Genomic DNA, 24,183 nt, shown 5'->3' with positions numbered 1-24,183 from the left:
GCCGGCTCCCCGCTGCCCCCCTCGCCCCGCACGCCTCTGCGCCGGAGGGGCTCCGCCCGCCGCCGGCCGCGGCCCCGCCCCCGCCTCCCTCCCGGCGCGCGCCCCCGCCCTCCGCGGGGTCACGTGATGTTTTCGCCGTGGTGCCGCCGAGGCCGCCTGCGTGAGTGCGAGTAACCGGACGCGGCGCGGCCGGCGGGAGGGCACGCAGATAGGCACCGCCAGGTACTGCGCGCTCCCCATGCGCGTCCCTCCGCGAGCGACGCTTTCCCGGTGAGGGTGGATTCCAGCAGCCCGTTCCCGTCCCCCTTCCCCGACGTTCCGGACCCTGCCTGGCCCCTAAGATGGCGAGTGGGATGAATGGCCCGGGCGGCGGCGGCGCGGCGGCCGGGGGCGGCGAGGAGGAGCTGGGCACCCGCCACACGGGAGGCGGAGCCGTGCTTCAGCAGGAGCCCGGCGTGCCCGGCGCGGTGGCGGCGACAGGCGATGGGGAGCCGGCGGCGGGTGAGGGCGGCCGTTGCCCGTCCCCTCAGCCTCACCACCTGCTGCTGCTTCTGCGGCGTTCGCCCAGCGCCTCCCTCTACCCGACGCCGGAGGCCGCCCTCGCTACCATCCGCACCGTCCCTGCGGCGGGCCGCGGCGGGCAGCCCCCCCCGGCGAGCCGCGGCGCCCCGCCGCCCGTCGCCGGTGAGGATGTGAGGAAGTGCGGGTATCTGAGGAAGCAGAAGCATGGGCACAAGCGCTACTTCGTCCTGCGGGCCGAGAGCCAGCTGGCCCCCGCCCGGTTGGAGTACTACGACAGCGAGAAGAAGTTCAAGAGCAGCCTGCGGGCGGCGGGGGCCGGCGGATCCGCCTCCCTCTGCTGTCCCCCGCCTAAGAGGGTCATTCCCCTCTACCAGTGTTTCACCGTGAGCAGGCGGGCCGACGCCAAGCACAAGCACATTATCGCCCTGTACACCAAGGACGAGTACTTCGCCATGCTGGCTGAGAATGAGGCCGAGCAGGAGGCCTGGTACCAGGCGATCAGTGAACTGATGAGCCAGAGCAAGAGGGGCTTCCTGGAGCAGGAGGACCATGCTGAGCAGCAGGTGGATGAGGATGATGAGCACTATGGGGCTGCCCTGAGGCCTGGCACCGTCTTCAAAGAGGTGTGGCAGGTCAACGTTAAACCCAAAGGGTTGGGGCAAACAAAAAACCTTACTGGAGTGTATCGGTTGTGCCTCTCCAGCAAGGCCATCCACCTTGTCAAGCTGAACTCTGAGGTGCCCTCTGTCCACCTGCAGCTAATGAATATTCGTCGCTGTGGACACTCAGAGAACTTCTTCTTCATCGAAGTGGGCAGATCTGCCTCTATTGGACCTGGAGAGCTCTGGATGCAAGTGGACGATTCAGTGGTTGCCCAGAATATGCACGAGACTTTTCTGGAGACCATGAAAGCTCTAAAGGCCTTTGCAGAGTTCAGGCCCCGAAGCAAGAGCCAGTCTTCTGGTGGTGGTAGTGGTACCAATCCTATCTCCTTCATCACCACTAGGAGGCACTTGGGCAATCTCCCACCTAGCCAGACAGGCTTGCAGCGAAGATCCAGAACTGAGAATGCTGCTGGAGGGACTCCTCCTACCACCAAAAGCAGCAATCCCTATCGCTTCAGAACATCTAGTGAAGGAGAAGGAACCATGACTAGGCCTTTTAGGTCAGTGACTGGGAGTCTCATCCACCTGAATACTGCACGGATGAATTTGGGCCGGCAAGAAGGGAGCGGAAGGTATGTGAAAGCCGCTTTCAGCTCAACTTACCACACCAGGTCTGCTTCACTGCCCGTTTCTCATTTTCCCTCCACTACAAGTCCCATCAGTGTTTCTTCTAGTAGCGGCCATGGGTCAGCTTCAGACATGTTGACCAGGCCTTCTAGCTCATCTGTTTGTGGTTCTCCAAGTGATGGGGGGTTTATCTCCTCTGATGAATATGGGTCCAGCCCTGGAGATTTCAGGTACTTCCGGGTCAGGAGCAATACACCGGATTCCCTGGGCAACACACCACCCATCAGAGAGGAGAACTGTCTGAGTGAGTACATGTCCATGAGTAAGCAGCAAGCAGATGATGTCTCAAGAGATGATTATATGGAGGCTGAAAAGTGTTTCAGGAAAAGAACTTACTCTCTAACAAAACCAACTTCTGCAGTGGTGCAGCAGAAGACTACACAAACTACAGCTTTGTTGGATGAAGATTCTGCAGGAAGTCATGGACGATTACTTTACTCAGAAACACAAAAACTCAGAGAGAACCATGAACCGGAGTACAATGATACTAACCTTGATTCTGTGTGTAACCAAAGTAAGAGTAAAGCCAGGGATGATGGGTACATGCCAATGATGCCAGGAGTTGCATCTTCTCTATCCAACAACAGTGATTATTTGCCAATGACTCCTAGAAGTATGTCTGTTCCAAAACAGATTAACAATTCATGGTCACCATCTCAGGTTGACTCCAGAGGATATATGATGATGTTTCCAAAGTCTGGCTCTTCACCTGTACGAAGTCCTTTAACTGGATTTAATTCTAAAGGAAGTAACGAGAGGATCATAAACAATGAGTATATGGATATGTCACCTGGTAACTCAGCTCCAAAGCACCCTGGTGATTCAAATTACATTCACACCAGTTCTGTTTCCAAAGGTTTTAGTTCGTATTTTTCTTTGCCCCGAAGCTTTAAGGCATTATCAGGACAAAATGGTGACCACAGTGAATACGTTCCAATGTCTTCACCTGGAAAACTCTTATATGGTGGACCAGAAAACGTAAAAGGAGTCAGCACTGAGGCTCTGGCTAATGGCATCTCTAAATTGCCATCGGTGAAAGGTTCAGATGAAGGACTTGTGCAGAACAGGGTTACCAGGCCCACAAGACTGCCCCTGGGTACAAGAGGGAGCAATACTATCCCAAGAATGTATGATCGCACAATTCCACCTGAGCCCACCAGTCCTGGGGAATACATAAATATTGATTTTAATGAGAAGGCAAGTAACACACCATATTCCTTGTCTGCAGAAGGTTCCCCGTCGTCTCTGGGCTCAAGTAGCGACCACAGACAGTCTCCACTCTCTGACTACATGAGTGTTGACTTGGATGTCCAGTCACCAAAAGCAGTGAAGGAACTGTCTAACTCTCTAACAGATATTTCAATTTATGGAGGCTCTAGTATTTCTAGAAACCAACCAAACCCTGACTACGCTCGGCTTTCCTTTGGTACTGCTTGTGTTAGCACTGCCAGTAACAGGACTGATGACTATACAGAGATGACGTTCAACATGGCAGCAACTCCACCTCGGCCATTTGCCGCTGAATCCAACAATGGTGTGAAGATGGATAGTCCTTCCATTGTTAACAGGCTGTGCATTGTGGATCGATACGCTGGTAGCAGTAGCTTCTCTGTTCCTAGCTCTGAACCTCCTATGGGACCGAAAGTGATTCGGGCTGATCCTCAAGGCAGGAGGAGACACAGTTCTGAAACATTCTCTTCAGCTGGGACTGTGACCACCTCTTCGTCTTTCTTCACTGATAGTAGCAAAAGACACAGCTCTGCCTCATTTGACAATGTTTGGTTAAAACCAGATGAAAACATTTCTGATGGTCAGGAAAGCAAAATGTCCAGGGATACCTCAACTGGATTTCAGAATGGCTTAAACTACATCGCTCTGAATTTACGTGATGATCCTATAAGCTGTGAGGCGAGTACTGCAGCGCCAGCTTGCCATCTCCAGAATGGTACTTCAGGTTTGGACAGTGGAGCTTACGTAAGCATAGATTTCAGCAGATCTGATGGGCTGAAGTGTAACTCTACGAGAAAAGGTTTGTAATTTAAAAGCACTTTTCCTTCATGCTTGCTTAACTGTAGGAATTAGGTTCTCTGCTTGATACTAAAATGTGGCCTTCAGAGCTGGGCAAATGTTTTTTTAGTATCCGGCGTTATTCTTGTATGACCAGTTGAAGCACAACATCCTGACTGCTGAGCAGCAGTGGAAGGGGATGTGGTCCATGGCCTGAAGGACTTCTGTGACTCGCCCAGATAGTTAGAGGTGTTATCAGACTGGGATCTCTCTTGGTTTTTATAGAAGCATTCTGCTAGTGTAAACATCAATCCCATTTAATGCTGTGAATTCTTGTCCTGAGGTTATGGTAGGCCTTTCTTTCCTTCACTTCTATTTTCCTTATCTTCCCTTATAAAGAGGTGACTCGTCCCTTTTTTTTCCTCCTCAGTTTGATATTTTGTAATTTGTGTCATGGGTAGGGAAAGCTGTAAATTGCTAAATTGGGTTTGTACATCAAAATTTTGGGCCTAGATCCATTTATTTCAATGAATGTAGGTGAAATGCATGGTTTAGGTGTTTTTTTAAATGCAAATCAGCCCACATTTATGTAGTTAAATTTTACGTAAATGGAACTTGGACTTTTCCCTTGAAGGCTCTGGCTTCCGAAGCATACTCATCCTTTGGAGAAGCCATCTCCTGGTACCTAACCAGGGTGGTGGGGAGCTCCTGCAGCTCAGGCCCTGCACCTGCACTATTTAGTAGTGCCCAAGGGCTTAGCTGAGCCGTGCCCTTTCTTCTGCTGTATGGTGGGGTCAGCCTTTGGCATAGCAGATGAGGAATGCTTGTAGTAGAGGAAAAGTAGGCTCTTGGGGCGTCTTTCAGGACTAAAAATTTGGAGAGAAGGCTGCTAACTTTCACGTGATCAGTGGTATGACCCAGCTTAAGGTAATGCAGTTTGAGGTGTGCAAGTGTTGGTGGTGGGAAGGAAGAATATGGGGAAGAGGAGGGGTGCTCCTATTGCCATGTTAAGCTCTCATCGTGGGAGTGAAAACTAGTAATTAGTGGTGTTATGCATATCCTCTGCATGAACAGCAGCGTTTGTGTAAGTGCTGCATTGCACTGTGACTTGGGAAGTATAATCCATATATTGGTGTTAGTGACCCACTGAACTCCTTAGAGTAACACACCCACCCAGAGAGAAAACTCTGTGTGTTGGAAATGATGTTTTCCTCTCTTGGCAAATGTGTGTGTAGTCAATAATTGATGAGGACTAAGAGGAAATATTTAATCACTGTTGGACATTGATACTTGTCTATTTCTCTGTCAACAGAGGAGGCAGGAAGGGGATGGGCTGCTGCTGGCTTTTATATTTTTAGTTACAATCTTAAAGACTGAAATGACGAGAGATTTTTTGTGTAGCTTTACTTTAAAACTAAAGGGAGAAGGTATTGCAGGAGCTTAAAATTGTGTAGCCTTTAATAGTGGAAGGTACAAGCCTGACTCAGCTTGCATGCCATTCGCAGTCTGGCAGCACTGCTTGGGGCTGCTCAGAAATGTGTGGTTTGCCTCAGTGGTTTTTTTCCTTCTACTTTGTTTTGTTGGTTGGAATCAAATTTAGAAGACATTGAAAGTTGCCAGTCCGAGAAATGCTTTCTTCCAAAGTTAGTCTTTTAGCACTTCAAAGATTTGTTTAAGTGCAAGGCATGCTGATTGCAGGGGCTGGTTTGTGTGATTTGTTTGGTGTTTTCAAATAAAAGCCCCAAAGACAGCAGAATTCCTACTCGATCTTAACTCTGCTCATATGACTGAAATCTGTGTTACAAAGTAAAACTTCGTACAAAATGGAGAGGGGAAAAAATATCAGATGGTTTCCTTTCAGCTGTAGTGCAAATAGTACATTTAAAAACATTTTTCAAGAGGTAACGTTTAGAAATTGCATTTATGTTAAATGTTTTGCTCACTACTGTTACAACAGAACGTCTTCGGACCTGTACTTGGGGATTTTCCCTTGTCTGTTTCAGGTTCTGGAGGGGCAAAAGACTTACAGCTGCTGGTTTACATTGTGAATTACACTTTCATTTCCAGTTTTCTGGAAATGAAACATGCACTAAAGCAAAGTGGAAGAAACTCAGTGCATTAAAAACGTGGGCTTTGGCAGGAAGTTAAGCATGAGAATAGTAAGAGCTTAGGTTGGTGTTTTCTTTCTAGTCCTAAAAAAAAAAAAAAAAGTTATAAAACAGTGCTCCAGAACAAGGCGTAACAGTTTTCTATGAAGACAGCATGGACATTGTTCATTTGTAGGTAGCTCGTGAAGAGGTGGGCAGATTTTGGACCAGTCCAGCCTAAAAGCAGCTTGCCCAGCTTGAATCCAGTGCTGTAAATTGGTGGAGGATATATTTATTCCTTAGTAATGACTTAAGGTTCTTGATTATAAAGATACCACTTTTCATTCACATACCAAATTGTGTCTGAACAAGCATGAGTTTAGAAGTCTGTATTCTTTAAACAACTTACCAGTCTTTGCCTCAATAAATCTTATATTTTAATTTAAAAAGTTTTCTGTAGTCCAGAAAAATGCTTTTCACATTCCATTTTGAGTACTGAACATGGAGCTTCACTCCTTAACCTCTTGTATCCTAAAAAGGTGTAGTATGCTGGTCTGTAATTGATATTTTAAATACTTTTGGAGACTTCTAGCAGAACTGAGTGCTGTGTTGTTTTATTTTTTTTTTTCCTTCCCCATCCCAATCTCTTTGCCTGAAAAAAGTTATGTGGTAAAATTAAATCCTAAGGAAAATACTAAGCGGATGCATTTACCCTGTTATTTCCTGGAAAGGAGCTGTCCCATAGGTATTAAATCCTATCAGGTAGAGAACTTTCTCTTCTCCCTAAACTGCAGTTTTGCTGGAAGGAAAACACTTCAGATTGTTTTTGTTTTATTTGCTGAAATGGAATATTATTATGTGTCTAAGCTGCATTCTCCTGCTGAGAGGGATAGAGTGATTTCCAGTGCATCACTGCCCTCTTGTAATTCCTACTACTTCTGGTTCAGGTTCACTGATGCAAATTAAAAAAGTTGTTTTCGTTTTCCATTCATGACATGGATGGGAGGAGGTAGGAGGGCACTAACTTGAAATGCTAAATAGGCCTGACTTATTTAACTTAAAGATTTATGCAAAACTCAGCTCAGGTTTTCTGTTGGTAATGATGGTGATAATAAAAAGAACGTAAGATTCTCAATTGTAATACTTGAAGTTTAAGAAGGTCATTAGCAAAACAGTTTCATCACAAAATTGTTACACAATATTGAAGCAAGTGGTTTGCTGCTTTGATTACATGAATCTGAGTCATGAAATTTTGTGCTAGGAGTACAGAACGCTAAAGCTACTTCAAACAGGGCTTAGCTAATGTATACCTTGTTATTGGACCTGGTAGAAACTGAGGAGGATAATGAGAATGGGGTGGTAATAAACTGTATAATACAAGTTTCTTCAGCCTTAATTAGAAATACTAAACCGGCAAAGATACCCTGGACTCCAAAACCAAAACAGGCTGTTCAGAGTACTGGTAATAATCAGCTTAATATCAACCCACCTATTTTACACCCACTCTTTAATCTTATCTCTACCTGATATTCTAACACTATGGTGAGAAATTGTTTCAGAAGTTCTCAAAAGTGCAGGATTATAATTTAAATGTTCCTCACCTTTTTAATTTCCTCCTGCGCTAGACTGGGTGAGAGTATTGTGTACCCTGTGGGGAGCTGAGAGGAGTGAAAACAAGTACAGCTGTAAAGCAAAGCTTGTGTTCCAAATGGTTCAGATCCTTTATGGTAACTTGCATATTTCAAATGCAAAATCTTGCAGAACAATATACACTTTGAGAAATTCAGAAGCTGGACGTTTTAGCTATTACTAATATAGTAAATTACTGTTTATGGGATACCAGGCAAATAACTGCCTGTTTTTGGGTTTCAGACTAGTGGTTTTTAAGTTTGCTTCAAACTGAGTCTCTTTTGTATTGGCAGAATACTTAAGGCACCGGCCTGTTTAAAAATAACTTGAAGAACCCTACTGCAGCACATCCCAATGCTGCTGTGGATCCTGCATCTTTGAAGTAATGCTGGATTAGTAATTCCTAAAAAAAACAGATGAAATCCCAGACCATTTTAATCTTGCTGCAACAGATGCCACTTTAACAGTCTTGAGTGACTTACAGCTCTGCTTGAAAATACCCAGAGTAACTTTTTCAAGTAGTGTATGAACTGCTGAAAGCAGAACATCATGGGAGTGAGCTAATTCTGACATATTTGACCAAAATCAGTTGGGTTTTACTTGTGCTTGGGTGAGAAAATCTGAGATACTGAGAGAGAATGCTTACTTGTAGTCAATGTTGAAATACTTTTGGAAATCAGCTTTCCAGACTTCATACCTGTAGTTGCAGCTGATGATGACGTGTCTTTTTGGAAGTCTAAAACTTTCTGCTGGCCTCTGTCTTGCAGGTTGAAGCTCTGCTGCAGGACATAGGGAGTGCTGGGGGTAATCCTGTACTGGTTCAAACTGCTTATTTTGAAAGTTTTTTGGTGAAATCTTTAATGCATTATCACCCTTCTGGTTTTCCCTCTAAAATTTGACATGTTCCTCTCCTCCCTTGCTGTCTGAGGTCCCCTTGTTGCTTTTGGGGTAGGTGTGCAGCTCTTACTCAGTCCCTCCAGTGGCTGTTTTCCAGCCTGGGATTACTGGAGTGGTTTGTCACTGGGTGTTTCCTTGGTTTTTTTTTTTTATGTCCAGCGTGTTAGCAGTAGGTAGAGTTTGGGTTTGTGTTTTCTCTGCACACGCTTGATTTTTATGAAAGGATCTTTAATAACTTTTCTTCATATTGATTGCTGAGGGGAGGGTTTATACCTTGAGGTTTTGCTTAGTACTAGAAAGAGCTTATAGTACTGTGTTGTACTGTGCTGTATGTTTGCATGCTCTGTTTGTGGATCTGTGGTGCTCCCCAAAACACGCTGAACTGGGTCCACTATACTGATTGCACTAACAAGTTTGTTTTTCTAACCTGAATCAGAAAACAAACTCTGCAGCTGTAAGTACTGTTGTGATCAAATGTGACATTCTACAACTCAAAGGAAAATGGAATGATAAAACTGAAAAGCAGGTGACAGTCAAGTTCTGTGGAGCCTGGGAATGTGCTATTACTGCTGTTTTGTCCTAAAAATGTAGCATTATCTTAGGACTCATCCTTAAATGGTGTGTTATGACTTGGCTGGAGAGCTGTCCTGTGGTCCATCCTGCAAGATTGCTGCTTGGCTTATTTTTCCTGTTTAGCTTTTTTATATTAACAACAATCCCATGATCAAGTTGCAGTGTTGTCTTGCAGGTTAAAGTGATGACTAGGGGAAAAGGGAGAAGAATGTTCTAGTTTTAATCAAGTCCTACATCTCTGTAAAGGTCACTAAGCTTAGGGCTGGTTATGATTTAGTTGAGAACCTTGATCAGTAGGGATTTGTGACATACTTGAGGGCAGTGGGAAGACAAAGGTAAATTAGCCTGACTCATCAAAGGCATTTCAGAGTATCTTATCTAAGTAATCTCGAACGTGTAAGTGTTTGGATTTGTGGACATTTGCTTCAGGTGTAGTGTTACCCCAGGAGCAGGAGTTCAGTAGACTGTTAGCAAGAATTTTCTGCCCTGGTTAAGTCATGAGCTTAAGGGCAAGGGTTGTTTATTGCAAAACATGGCTAAATTAACAAAAAATAATATGGTTGGATGCTAACAATTGAGACTGCTTGTGTGTGTGTGTGTACCTGTGTGATGTGTGCCAGTGATTTGTGAATTAAGTGTAAGGTCTAATCTTTCTTAATCTTCTGAGAAGAAAGGGTTTTTGAAAGAGATGGCTTATGCTGGAATTAATACAGTTAAGATTTAGCTATAATTCCAAGGTGATGATACAATTTAATGTGAGTCAAGAAAATTGAAAACTTTAAAATTACTACTGAATGTGAATAGTGCTTGTGTTCACTGCATAGCATTATGTATGTTATCACTTTAAATAAATACAGATGGAATTATTATTTAGGGATAAAATAGGTAAGAATAGCGTTCCCCTTTTGCTAGGGTGTGAAAAGCTCATAGCTATGTTCCCTACCTGAAGAACGGTTTCCCTTTTAGAAGAACAGGATTTTATGGAGTGACTTGAGGACTTTATTTCTGAAAATCATGGGAAATAATGCCAAAAAGTGTGCATGAAATCGGGTGAAGTTTGCTTCTAAATTTATTGAGGCATTAATGAATATTGTTATTCCACAGGGAACAGTGTGATCCTGTTATACCCCTGCCGAGCTAACTTCCTTTGTTTTGGATGGCTCTTGCTGAACAGCTGAATTTGCCGTATTACCTTTTTTGATGCTGGGTAGCCTGAGTCTGAGTTACCTTTTTGGAAACTAGTGCTTTACGCAAATCTCTTGGGCTGCAGGGAGTTTTGAGAGTTCTTAGTGACAGTGAAGCAGATGCATCCTTAGATAAATGAGAACCTATTGCATAGTAGACCCAGAAGAGCTGTTAATGTGAGCCATGTGGTAGCTTACTTGTGTGAAAACCTGCTTTAAGCTATTGACAGGCATTGGTGTTTCTGCAACTTTGTAGCAGTTTTCTTCCATTGACCCAAAATGGCCAAGAGAAACCAGCAAATGGTCCCTAAAGGCTTCTGTTCTAGTCTGGGCACCTTTGCTTTTCTGGTATAAGTTTACCAGAGCCTGTTTGCAGGTGGGCTCCTGAGGACATTCTTCAACACAAGTGTGGGTTGAGGGGCCTGAAAGATGCTTTTTACTGTATGGATTTTTATTTTTTTGTTATTCTAAGTTAGAAAAACTTACAAGCTGTTTGAGTTTTCAGTAGTAACATCCACTGTTGAGCTTAAACTTCCAGAATATTTGCTCTTTGTTATGTGAGATGCTTTGGGGATGTTTGTGCTACATATATTTAACTCTGGTTTTCTTGGGGGTGGGGTGGGTGGGGTTTTTGTTTGGTTTTAGATCAAGGATGTGTTTAAATTGCAGAATGTGGTGAGCAGGAAATCAGCTAGAAATGAGTTTAAAAAATGAACAGGTTTGATCCTGAAGTTGTTGAGACAGTATTACGCCAGTGAGTCTGTAATGACAGTTTGTTGCTGCAGATGTGATCTCCACTTCTTGTAGAACCTGAAGAGGTAGGTAGGATGGAGGTCCCCTCTACCATGCTACAAATGTAAATGTCTTGGTCCCTGTCCTAAGGAACTTACAATTTAAAAGATGAAACTAAAGAGAGATGAAACTTAATGTGCTGGGGTGGAGAGTGAGATAAAGATCAAGGCTACTACCATTGGCAGAGTGAAGATAAGAGCCACCTTGCAGAGAGATAAAAGGCTGCAAGAGAAGAAGGTGGTAGAGGCACTTGGAAGGGTATGCACATGGTAGGGAGCAAAGGAAGATGGTGAGCTATAAATACAGTGGTTGTAATGGTTTCAGTGACTTGAAAAGGATGAAGTAAATGTCAGAACCCTGGCCAGGATATTAATCTTGGTAAGAGGAATGTGGGCCAACATGTATCTCTGAGTTAGGAGCATGTCCCAATGTTTACTTCTCCCTTTTAGATGTAGAATGTAGATGATTTTTTTTTTCCCTTTCTGTAAGTTCATTTTTCCCTGCAGCCATGTGACTGGTAGATTTGGTGCAAGCAGGGTTGCAGGAATGTGTACCAGAGCACAGGATCACCCTGTGTAGTGTTCCTGCACATGGACCTGCATCCTCTATTCCTTGTGAGACTTTGCTCCAGAAGCAGCTAGGGAATTGCCCTGGCATTTCTTCTTGCTGGTTCCTTTTTGCTTTTGCTGGGGAGTTTTAGGTGGTGTCTCAAGGTTTCAGGCACTCTTTTAGTATTGGGGAGGAGGCAACAGTACTTCAGGATATGTAACTGGTGTGTCATAGGGTTTGGAGTCCAGCTGTAAGCAGGGTGGTCTGGATGGCACCTGCCCATCACTGCTGCAGTGCTTTCAGCTGCTTGAGAGCAGCCTGTGGAAACTGGAGTGCAGAGTGATAGCTTTAACAAGACAAAATTACTTCGTTTCTCAGTTGGTAGATCAGGTTGAACAGACACTGTAGTGGTTGTGGGTGAGCCTGGAAGTGGTGGCAGCAGTGAGGCTTGGTTTGCCGTTGAGGGGAGAAGTGATTGAAATATTAATACTGACACGTTCCACAAGGTGAACACTAAACAAGAGTTACTGTTGGTTAAAACTTGTCTGTGTGTAGATACAATTTAACTCTGTCCTTGTGATCTCCTGAGCAGCTCCTGGAAGTTGAAGGCCCTATCCTTGCATCTTGTGCATGTTCTGTGGTTGAGAAGATCTCATTTCACACATGCAGTACACTCTAGACCTTTCTTCTTTCTCCCATGTATCAGCCAGGGCTTTGGGTCTTCTGATGTTAACGCAGACTCAATATGATAATTAGAATATGCAAAAAATTAATGTCTGCTGCTGTGGGTGCTAGTAGGTGATGTCTGATAGCAAAGATTTTTTTTATGTGCAGGCACCCATGGGCAAAAGGTAGGGTTGAGGAGGGTGTAACTGCTTGTTATGTGGCCATGTAGTAACTTTCTGCCTTTGACAGTTATTTGTGGCAGCAGAGATGAAAGAAAAACGTAGTGCTGAATGCTGGTCAAGGTGGTTGGGAAGAGCAAAGGGATGAACTGGAGCAGATTGAAACTTCCTGTAGAAAGGAAATACCAGGAAAGTTAATGTGGAAGGTGGGGAGCTGTTTTGTTAGTCATTGGTGACACTGTCCTTTCTCTGAATTGTGTTCATAATAATAGTTTTGCTCACTCAGAGACCTGTGCCTGCAAGCTGACCCCATCCAGCAGAGGAGGAGAGGGCAGGTGTATGTGATATTTCCCCACAAGCATACATCCAGACTCTGATTCATTTACTTTTTTTTTCAATACCCCAGCTTGGGGGATTTCCTGGGCCTGATGTAGTTTGTCTCTTTTATAATCCTTTATGGATCTTTAATCCACGTCCTTTTCCAGTCTCTCTTTGATCCTGTGTAAACTCCTTGTCTCCACAGCAGCCTGTAGTTAGTCAGTGCACACTGCACGCTGACCTCACTGGCTGTTTTGGACCCTACTCCATACCAGCTTTATTTGTCAGCCCCTCATTTGTGTTTGGAAAAGATAACAAACCCTATCTTTTCACTCCATGCCACTTAGGATTGTGTAGATGACGTATCCTCCTCTGCCATACACTTAGCCAGTGTCCTGTCAGGAGCTTCTTGTACCACACAGTGGGGACCTGCCCTATGATGTTTGTTTAATTTCCTCATACCTCCTTGTGCTTCTCTGCAGGCCAAAGGATCTTTTTTACCTGGCTGTTCCTCACCAGGAAGCTCTTTTCACACCTTTGAGTTTTTCTGCACTACTCTGAAACTCTTGCAGTTGTTCTGGCTCCTTTTTGAGTGAGGGGAGCAGAGCTGGGCATGCTGGTATTTGATGTGGCTCTTTTCTTTCCTATTTGTTTTCTAACAGTTCTTAACCTCTAGTGTGCAGCAAGAGCGCAGGCGGGAAATATGTTTGTCCCTGCTGGTGCTTCAGGGCTACTAACGTTTGTCACAGAGCAGAGTGAACTTTAGCAGGTGGTGTTGTCAGAAGCCACACAAACAAGTTGGGCTTTTTTGGCTAAAATTTACCTGTGGTCTCTGCAGCTCAAGAGGTCAGTCATAGTAACTCACACACTTGTCATGAGAGCGCTTTTGAAAAAGCAAAACTTCTCTTGATTCTTCTGTGACATAAAAATCTGAACATTTTTGTGGGTTTGAAGTGAAATTAATTATTAATGCTCTCTTGCTGTATTGTAGTAGAACTTTAGCTTCAAAAATGAACAAAACCAACCCCACACCTCCCCAAGCCAAAAGCCAGCCTTTCCCTTCTTCGCCAAGTTCTTGTCAAGCTGTCCAGTGCAATTTGAGTTGGTGTTAGTCCCATGCCAAAACAGCATGCAAATGTCTAATTCTAGGAATAGTATCAGAAATTAGGGAGCATGCATAAGGTCTTCCTAGAAAAAAACACTGCTGTTTATTAATAATAAACAGTGTCTGCTTTTGCTGTTGCAAAAGATAAGGCATTTGTGGAAAGTGAATAAAAAACATCTTAAAGCATGGGAAAGGTTTTTTAGCTGATGAAACTGCTGAGCACTAAGAATAGCAGAGCCGTGTTTTGAATGAACAATTGCGGATGAAGATTTTTGAAAGAGTAACTTTATCTGCTGAATTTTAGAAGTACAGCTTGAGGAGGAATGTTAATTTACTGAGATGTGTTGTTAACCAGTCACTGTGTTTAAGTAGTTTATCCTGTGAAAAGTGGGTCATGTAGCAGTTTTTAAAAGGAAAAGTTTACTTTTTGCTTGTGGGAATTGGGGAAAACTGTGGATACAAAATATATTAGTTATCTCGACTTGAGCATCATTAGTTTGTTGTTAAATGAGGAAAGTACTTGGAATAGGTGATTAATGGTAAGCTTGTCATTTAACACATTTTCCTGTGTCGGGGCCTTGTGTGGGTGATCCAGGTACAGTTACTGCCTGGGCAGTGGCCACAGCAGTTGTGTTAGTGCTTCTGATTTCTGCTTGCAGTCTTGGTGTCAGTGTGTGCAAATTAAGAGGGAACTCTACTTTTCTTAAGTGACACCACTTGCCTCCAGCAAGGTCTGGAGCTACACCATTAAAATAAGAACTTGCAGAAATAGGCCAGTGTCTGTGGTTTCGGTAAGATTTTGGGGGGAGGTGGTGTGGAATCTCACTAATTTGTGAAGAATGTATTTGGGGAAATTACCTCCCTCCTCCTGACCTCCGTGTGGCGTGGAAGGCTTGAAACGTAATACCTGTCAGTCCTCCTGCTCCGTGTCCTAGCGTCAACAACATGCTCTTGGGCACGCACATTGTGTCCTGAGGTCGTGCTGGGATTTGGTGCTTTCCTGAACAACAGGAATATTGTGTGGCCGTGTGCACTGAAAGTCCAGGCTTGCTTTGCTGCTTTTGATCTGTGTAAGGCAGATTAATTCTGATTTCCCCCTAACCTGAAGTTCAGGAAATGGAGAATTTCAGTAGTGTTACCCAGAAAGCATTAAGCTGTCTTAGTCTTTGACATAGAGATTTTAATAATTTAATTAAATTAATATCCTATGCAAGCAAACTTTTATCGTTTTAGGAATCAGTTGCAGAAGTGTCAGTAAAAGCCTTTCCTGTAAAAATAATTATTATTTAGGATGGATTTCTTTCTGCTGGGTTCTTGAAACCTCTTGGTTTGTTTCAAAGTTGCCTGACTTGGATGACCTTAGTAACTCAGACCTAGGAAGCAAACTATAGATTTGATCTATTCTCCTCCAACACATTTTCAAATGGGACACACTGGGTTTACAGTCTGATAAATTTAGAATGACCAAATCTTCTGCCCCTAATTTTTATAAAACTGTGTGTGATGGTTTTAAGAATGTCTTTAATTTTTCTTCACAAAGTTCACTATGACACTATGCAGTATGTAATACATGGTGGTTTTTTTTTGTTTTTGCAAAAAAGCTTGCAGACCACTTTCTCAACGCATTCCTTAATTTTAGACAAAAGGTATTTTAGCAATGGCATCCTGCCCATTCTGTTTAAAATATTTGCCCCCTCAGTTTCTCTTCTGCAAATCTTTTCCTCTGGTTGCCTGTGTGTGGTTTTGTAGCTTGATTCCATCTGAGACTGATGAATCTAAATAGAATTGTCTAATGTGGTGGACATTGTCTGAATCATCTAAACTTTGCTTATGTATTTGGAGAGGTGACGTGAAAATGCCGAGGTGCCTTCTGGCCTTGTTTACCGTACTAAAATGTCCATAGGAAGTTGAATTTGTATTGTTATCAATATTTTGAAGCAGTAGAGTTTGATTTTTTTTGAATCAAGACTGAAGTTTTTGTGTACAATCTGAGCTGAAGTCTGAATAAACAGAAAAGTCCAGTGTAGGGTACAATGAAAACATCAGAGAATAGTGTATTTCTAGGCTGCTTCAAAAGTACAGAGGCTTTTCTGAGTTCAGGTTTTTGCTGCTTGTTTTGTCATAATCAATTATCAGATTTCCCCCCCCCCCCCTTTTTTTTTTTTCCTCGTGGACTGAGCAGTTTTTCTTGGAAGAGCATGTGACAATCCAGGAACAGCTGTGTGTTTACACTGCAAGTGGAAGTTATCTTCACACTTGTCATGTCTGATCTGGTCACTGAGTTTTAGTTAGTGGCACTCATGTTTTGAGAACTCTGATGGGCCACTTCGTGTGCATTGTCCCTCTCTTCTCAGTTCACATCTCATAACTTATTTTTCTTTTAGAAGAAAACAGCTTGAATAGCTTCCTTTACTGTTCAATCAGTGTTGAGTCAAACAGATTCATATGGGATCTGTAATGAAATGCTGATTATTTTTTTTTTTAATTGTTGCTCAGCAATTTTTCTATTTGTACCATTAACGCAGAAAACGGTTGGCTGGGGAATCTGATGTTATGAAGACTGAAGTAAGATCAGCTTGTTTTCTTTGGGCACTTCATGACCTCCATTAGTTTAGCTTCCACTACAGGCTACCTGAAAGGTGGAAGATGAAGGTGTGGGAGTGAAGAACTACCAAGGAGCTTAATGGCCTTGTTCTCACTTAGGTGAAACCCATTTTGCCCATCTTTACTAACATTTCTTGTGGTGTATATGCAGGTGTGGTGCTTTCACGCAGCTGGGTACAGGTGCCTCTGTGTGACAAAACCAGTGCTCTGTGGACACTGAGGCTCCTACTTGCTTGCCCGCAGGCAGCTGGAGCACTAAATGTGGACACACTTTGGTGGTGAATCAGCACAGGTGGTCTTCCTCTTGAGCAGGACATGGTGGGAGAAACTACCTCAGCTGGAGCTCCTACAACTTCATGGTTCAGAAATCAGTGTCGTGGCTGCAGTTGCATAAAGTGTCCCTGGCTCTCTCCCCTGACACCATTCACCCCTAGACACAGGCTCCACTGGCTGTGATACGGGATTTCTGGGATGCCTAGAGGTTGTTGGTGGGTGACCTGTGGTCCTGCTGGACTCCTGAGTGCCCCCCTCATGGTGGTGGTGACTGTAGGCACTGCAGGAGGGATGCAGCAAGACCTCAGTCCTGTCTTAGATTTCAGAGGGATTTTTTTTTTTACGTAGTCAAGTTTCATGAGTTTGTTTCTGCCTTTCCTGATACTGATAAGTGTTCAAATATGTAAAAGTATCTGTATATGTAGAAAATGCTTGATGCTTTTATCCCAGAAAAGAGCTGATGACTCAGGCCAGCTGTACTGCTCCAACTGCAATATTGAAATTTCCAGCTTTAATAAGGGGATTAGTGAAGTGGTGACAAGCAGTAACTCCATCTGAGAGACTCAAGGCTTTAGGAGACTGTTACCACCTCTGTGGGTAATGTTCAGCTGAAGCTTATGTTTATTCATAATTCTATTTTAGCTTAAAAATGAAGAGGAAATATATTAAAGTACAGTTTATTAATTTGCCCCCCAATTATGAGACCTTGTTTAAGAAGCAGAGGGTTTTGGGAAGGCAGGATGCTGCAGGGAGATCCTGAGCTTGTCTTGGTGTAATGCTGTATTTGAGCCAGGGAATTCATAAGCTGTAGAGAAACTTAGCTGAGGATATTTTCTTCTGGTGTCTTATAAATGAATCTCTGTTAGTCTGGGCTCTGATTAGTTACCTGGTGAGCTTGCTTTGGAATTGGTTGTTGTACTGCCTTCTGAGTTAAAGAATTGTTCAAAGAATCAAAGTTACGAGTTAAAGGTGTGCTTTTGTGGTGGTTGGGTTTTGTTTTATTGTTCTTTCTCATAAGTTCTTCCCCTTCCCCTCCAAGTATCTTTAATGTAGTTGGGCATGTTTATGAAAATTTTCGAAAGGTTTTAGGTATAAAGACTTGAGTTCTGCCTCATGGGATTGTCTGGTTCAAACAGCTGGGCCTTTGCTCTTCAAAATGTTTTGGGGATGTGCTTGGAGAGATTAGAATAACTTGTCCAACAGCTTTCAGGTGTGCCGTGTGTGTTAGGCGTGGAGGAAAAATGTCCTGACAAAAGCAGAGACAGTTTTTGAAGTTCCTTTTATGTAAGCTTGCAGGTTCACAGCAAGGAAAGGGTGGGGGAATGCTGGCAAATGTTAATTTTTACTGAATGTATGTTTAATAGAGAAGCTCTAAGTGCTGTAACGTTTGCTTGGCATGCGTTGTTGAGGTGTGATTCAGTGTGCGGTGCGTGTTTTCATTCTTTGGTCCTACAATAAAACAGGATTTTTCTAAAGAGGATAAGTTACTAATAAAAGCTTCACTTGGCTTTTGTGAAAGCAAAGCCAGCACTAACCACACCATGCTCTGTGTGTAACAAGCAATAGCTTTTTGTAGTGATCTTAAAATGTCTGTGAAATAATACAAATGGAGAATCCTGAGCTGCGGGTGTATTTTGGCTGCCTCTTCCTTGAATTATGGAAAACCAAGCTACTGTACTTCTGAAAAATGAAACTCAGCAACCCAGAGCTTGGGGTGCTTGTGTAGGCTAAAAGGGGTTTCTTCTGAAGTTGAAGGACCCATCCGTACTGCTGCATAGTTTCCAGCCCGGCTGCAGTCCTTGCCCCTCTGTCTTGAGCAGCCTGTGCTGAGTTCTGAGGCTGTCCCTGCTGCAGTGATACGGGCAGGACTGCTCATCTGCAAATCATCTGAGCTTTGTTCTTACTTCCTTTCCTTTCTTTTCTTTTGAAGGGGTGGTATTTTTAGCTGGATAGAAACCAGAACTTCTTTAAGTTAGGGTGGAGTTTGTGTGTGCATATTTCATGATTGGTTATGTAAGTAAACATACAGGTTTGCATCATTATGCATAATGCTGGCTTGTTCTTTAGACTGTCACATTTTCTGCAGCATGTTCAGCTTTCTTTGGCAGTAAGACTTAGCTGACTTCCTTGAAGCCCCTGAGAGCAGCACAGGCAGTGTTAAGCTCCAGAGCCTCTTGTTTTGTTCCAGAGGACCATGTTGGCCGGCACCAGGCTTTATAATGAAGTATTCCTCATCCTGCAGCTCTTCTAAATGGCAGTGAGATGTCCTGGAGCAGTGAGAGAGCTAGTACTGAGTGACTTTGAGGGGAAAAAGTAGACTACGCTTGGTCTTTGGAAAACGTCAAATACAAACCTCCTTCTGCTAGCTGTTGGTTCTCAATCAGAACGACCTGTTGATTCCTTCTTCCCTGTAATGCCAGGAAACACATCCTGCAGACATGTACCTTAAAACTTGAAGAGAAGGTCACCAAAGCCACATGATTGCCAGAGGGCACTGCCCTCAGTCTTGGTTGAGAGGACGAAAGTGGTGGAAGAGTACAGCTGGTCAGGACTGGGAGATAGTGTAAGCCAATGATTTGGCTGATAGTGCCCTTCCAGACTGAGAATTAGTGTCCACATTGGCCCTGTTGAGAGTGGAGGGGATTTTGTAGTGAGCTGAAAAGTAGCTTTGGGTATGTTCCTCAGTTGGTGTTGGCACTGCTGCAGAAAGCATTCACATGCCCTTGAGTTTCTCTGTCAGGAACCTTCTGAGTCACTTTCACCTTGCCATGTGCCTGGTTAATTGCAGAGCTGCCCTTCTGCTTTGGGGTCATCCTCTCTCCTCTTGCCATTTCTGCACCTGACTGTATCTCGCTGTAATACAAGTTCATATTTCCTTCCCCTCCTTTTACCAAGCACTTTGTTTTGTCTTTCCCAGTCAGTTTGAAGCCCACGGGTTTTGCTGACAGCAGTAAGGATGGCTACCTGCTTCCGTACCATGTGCTGCCTTCTAGTGAGGCATTCCTGAAAAAGGGAAAACTATACTCTGAGGTGTCTCTTACTAAAAGCTAAATTAAGCTTTTTCCTGAAAAGTTGATGACAGGGCATGCAGCTGTCATAACTTGCCCCTCCTCATTTGGAGCTGGAGTTGCAGAGTGTTTATATTGCAGTTCTGTACCTGCTGTGAATGGGAGTGTTGGCCACAACCTTAATTACATCTGGGTGAGCAGAGCTGCTTGACCTCCTGCTCAGAGGTGTGCTGTGTGAGGATGAAGATCTCCTGAAACGAAATGCTTACAGTTGCAGGGGTGAAGATAGTTAGGGGCTGCTGTAAGCTTGGGTGCTTCCTACACTGCCTGGGCTGGCCATGCTGTGCTGGCTGCTACCCAACCTACACGTGTCAGCTCTGTGGTAGCAGTGGCTTTCCTCTGCTTCCTTCAGGCTCTGCAGTTCTTCCCCATGGCTCAGGATTTCTGGTGTCTGGTAGTGTCCTGTGTTCTGCATTCAGCAGCTGCTACTCCTGCCATGGATGAGCTCTATGCACTCTCCTCACTAGAAAATATTTTTTTTCCAATATTAGTTGGACTTAAAATGTCACTGACTTTTATTTTTAATTTATTTTTTTCCTCTCCCCTGCTTTCTAGACTGAACATTGCCATGGAAACCATTGTTGGACAGAAGACTTTTCTGCTGGTAACTCCAGAAACTGTGTGGTGCTTTTGGAAGCAAAGCTCAGCTCCAGCCGGCTACTTTCATTTCCACCAGCACGGACATGGACACATATCTTTTTAATTATTTTTTTTTCCATAGACATCAGCTCTCTACAGATGAATTAAGTTGAATTGAGATTTTTTCATAGCTGTGCTTTGGTGATGGAATTTGGTCTTTCATGTCCTATCTATCTGGGAGGCAGTGTGAATGCTAATAAGAGATCCCTGTGTGCCCCTTTCTTCCTCCTGCCTCTCCCATTAATTCTTTCTTTAATTTATATTCTAAGAAGTCAAAGCTGGTTTCTGATTGTCTGTTTAACATGGATTTTGCTTCTTTGGTACATAAACAAGTGGTTAGCTTAAAACATGTATTGTTTAGAAATATTTTGGCAGTTCAGGATTTTTTTTTTTCAGGTGGTGGGGTGGAAGGAGGGATGGAGAGGTGCACATTAGTTTGAGGGATGAACCCAAATGGGTCTGAGGAGGAGAGACCTCTTCTGCCCTTTTTTTTTTTTTCCTTTTTTTAAAAGGTTTTGCTTTCATGGTACAAGAGGTATTTCTTGATCATAGGTTAGGGTGTTTTAAATCAAATGTCTGTCAGAGCTTAAGCAGCAATTTCTTTTTTTTGCTCAGAGTTTTGGTATGTACAAAGTAGGATTAATGGGATGGTTGTCTTGTTTGCTTTTGTTCTTACCCTCAAGATACTTGTTTATAAATATGAATTGTGTAAAATGAGGTTTTTGTTCCTGTATCCAAATGGAGAACTGCAGAGTTGTATCCAGCGTTTGTGACTTCTGCATTATACTTGTCAGCTGTAGCTTTTTAAAGGGAAACCACCCTAATTGATCTTACTTTCAACCAAAGTCCCATTTGTAATTTTTTGGGACTATTGCTGTTGTTTCTTCCTGGCATACATAATGGGGAAAAAAGTAAAATGTTGGCTCATAAGTTGTCTTTATCCCACTTTCAGAAATGTGAACAATGATTATTTGACATTTTTAAAGTAAGCCCTGAGTTTTCTGCAGTTTAAGTGCTTCACTCTTGTACTGGAGGTTTTTTTGGTTTTTTTTTTTTTGGGTTGAAATGAGTTTAGGTTTTTAACACTGCTATGAATTTAAAGAGTATGACACTAGTCATTGGTACATGCCATGTGTAATAACAGGCACTGACAATTGAGAAAGAGTTTAGAAGTGGTACACAAATCCTCATGCTGTACTGCACACACAGCTGGTAATCCTCCTCATTGTATATTGTACAACTGATCTGTCTGGTCGCCTCACCTCCAACACACAACCTTTCAATTGCTAGTACAAGTGGTGTAACAAACTGGGTACTGTCAACCCAGGTGGCTCGGTGGTGCGTAGCCAGATCTATTTTTGAGTAGTATTAAAACGTACACATCACTAAACCACGTCACCAAAACATGAAGATTTTTGGTTTGTTTCTGTATTAAAAAACATGCTACCGATCAGTTTACACAGTATCTAGCGACAGGAAAGCCTGTTGCTGCAGGGTTTAAAAGCACAGACCTGGTTTTGATTCTGGAAGAGAAGTTGAAGCTGGTACAGTTACTTGTTGCTGCTAAACATACAGGAATTACAAACAAGACCACTCTAACAGACCACAATACTGTCTCGCCATATAGCTTTTGTTTGGTCTCGTAAATGAATGATGCAATATACAGACAGCTTTTTATAAAGCTTTACATCTTTTCTAAGAAATAAAAATTTGGATGAAGATAGTTCTAAACATTTAATGTGAAAGGAAAAAGGTTGTTTTGAAGAAATTTGTTACATACTTTCATATTAGGTCCCTGAGGCTGCCATTGTACAATATACAGCACTGATTTAATAAATGCTGAATAAATAAGTAAATGGGTAACCTCAAGTGTAGTGGTACAAATACTAATAGGTACGGCATAATAAATATGCAATCTTTTTGAATCTCTTAGTTTACAGCAACTAATTTATTCAGTATTGTGCTGGAAGAACATTTTCAGATGATGTAAAACATATCACTATATATACTACCTTCCAGCTACCCGTTTATGCTGCTGTATAGTACAAAAATACCAATGATAGAACAATGTTTGTCCTGTAAATTTAATTTGATATTGGACAGTTATTGTCTGTACAAACTAAAACATATATGGTTGAAACTGTTCATTATATTTGCTATTTCTGCTTCACAGATCTGTTTTAAAGTCGAGCTGATTGATCTGGCTTTGTCTTCCATTGTAAATATTGTTCTGTTGTTTTCTTTGTAAAACACATCGCGTTTGCGGTTTTGGGAGACTGGCTTGAAGCTCTGTATAGTGTTTATATTTATCTGACTTGGCTTTCCATAGAGCTACTTGCAGTAAATACATGTTCATGTAGCTCTGTGTCTGACTTTTTATTTTAAACTTCTTTTTTGTTTCTGTCAAAAGTGAATTTCTTCTTGCTGTGGCTGCTTTCTTCTTAAAGTGGTTTTGTCACCCTGTGTCCCTGAGGAGCTGGAGAAGCTTTTAGTGTATTTCTGGGTGGTGATTCCCAGCCTGCCTGATTTTCTTTGCCACTTAGTGTAAAAGGTAACGTATAGCAAAACACTCAGGAGCTTTCCTTGTCAGAGATTCATAGTGCTGGTAAACAACTGAGCTTCCGAATGAATGAAAAAAATAACCCAAAACTAAAAAAAAAATCAGTGCCCGATGCTTCTTTTTCTGCTTTAAAGGCAGAGGACTGTGATGATTTTATTTAATTTTTCTGTTTATACCTTTGTCTATGACTGGGTTATGGAAGTTTCATGATCAAAAAGTAGTAGTGCTGGAGGGAACTTTTAACAGCGTGGTATCAAATAGGTTCCTGTTTATCTAGACTTGAGGGTAGAAAGGAACAAATACGGCTTCCTGTTGTAAGTTTTGTAGTAATACTTTGGTTTGGTATTTGTTAAATAAGATCTCGAGTCTGTAAAGCCCAAACCCACAAAGATATTTCAGGTAATGCATCCACTTGGAAAATAGCAACAAACGTAGTGCCTTTTGAAATCCCTTCCTCGCATGAGGGCTATGTCAGCAACTGTCTGGATAACAACCCTTTCTCTACAGAACTAAGTCTATGGGATCTCCATAACTGTGGGTGACCACTGTGAATTGTCCTGGCTTAGATGTGTTTTAGAAACACCTGCTTTGATTCTTACCCTGTTACCCAGAACAGTGCATTAGATCAACTCCCTGTAGAAGCCAAGGTCACTGTAAGAATGGGGTTTTCCTCAAATAAACCAGTGCCCTTACACAGGGCCTCATTTTATAGCATGCAGCCTGTACTGGGAAGAGAAAGAACAGTGCTGCTCACACATGGCAGGAACAGCCTACCAGCAGGAAACAAATAAGGTAAATTATACAAACACTGTCAAGACTGTTGCAACAGCCTCACAATAACTGCTGTAAGAGACCTTTGACTCAATGTCTCATTGGATCCGAAACTGCTTGAGGGCTTAGGAGGGAGTGGGGGAGAGTTTTGCACTCACTTTTCAACCCCCTTTGGGTGAATCATTCACAGAACTCTCTTGCTTCTGAAGCTCGGTGAAAGCTCTCAATTAAAACCGGAATGCAAGTTAGACTTCCTGGCTGAAGTCACTGGAATCCATATTAAGTCTTTGCTTTGAAATACGTTGATGGCTTCTGATGGACCTGGCATTGCACTGCCTGATTCGGTACTGGAAATGAGCAAAGAACGGGGGAGGAGAGGTTCACAGCAGAGAAGGACCTCTTCAGAGTTACCAGGTATTTGTACAACTTTGTATTGCGTTTCCTTCATCCCTAAGTCCTCCTTTGCTT

The 24,183-nt window shown here is 43.0% G+C and overlaps 1 protein-coding gene across 1 annotated transcript; it reads left to right on the top strand.

Moving 5' to 3' along the window:
• Window positions 1-341: 341 nt before the first annotated feature.
• On the top strand, window positions 342-22,729 carry IRS4 (insulin receptor substrate 4). Its single transcript, XM_054388405.1, has 2 exons — window positions 342-3,843; window positions 20,301-22,729. The coding sequence occupies exons 1-2, from the start codon at window positions 342-344 to the stop codon at window positions 20,303-20,305; spliced, it is 3,507 nt and encodes a 1,168-aa protein (XP_054244380.1). The 3' UTR covers window positions 20,306-22,729.
• The last annotated feature ends 1,454 nt before the right edge of the window (window positions 22,730-24,183 follow it).

Source organism: Indicator indicator, chromosome 17 (assembly GCF_027791375.1).
Source record: "Indicator indicator isolate 239-I01 chromosome 17, UM_Iind_1.1, whole genome shotgun sequence".
NCBI classification, from domain to species: domain Eukaryota; kingdom Metazoa; phylum Chordata; class Aves; order Piciformes; family Indicatoridae; genus Indicator; species Indicator indicator.
This window is presented reverse-complemented; position numbering and strand designations above follow the sequence as displayed.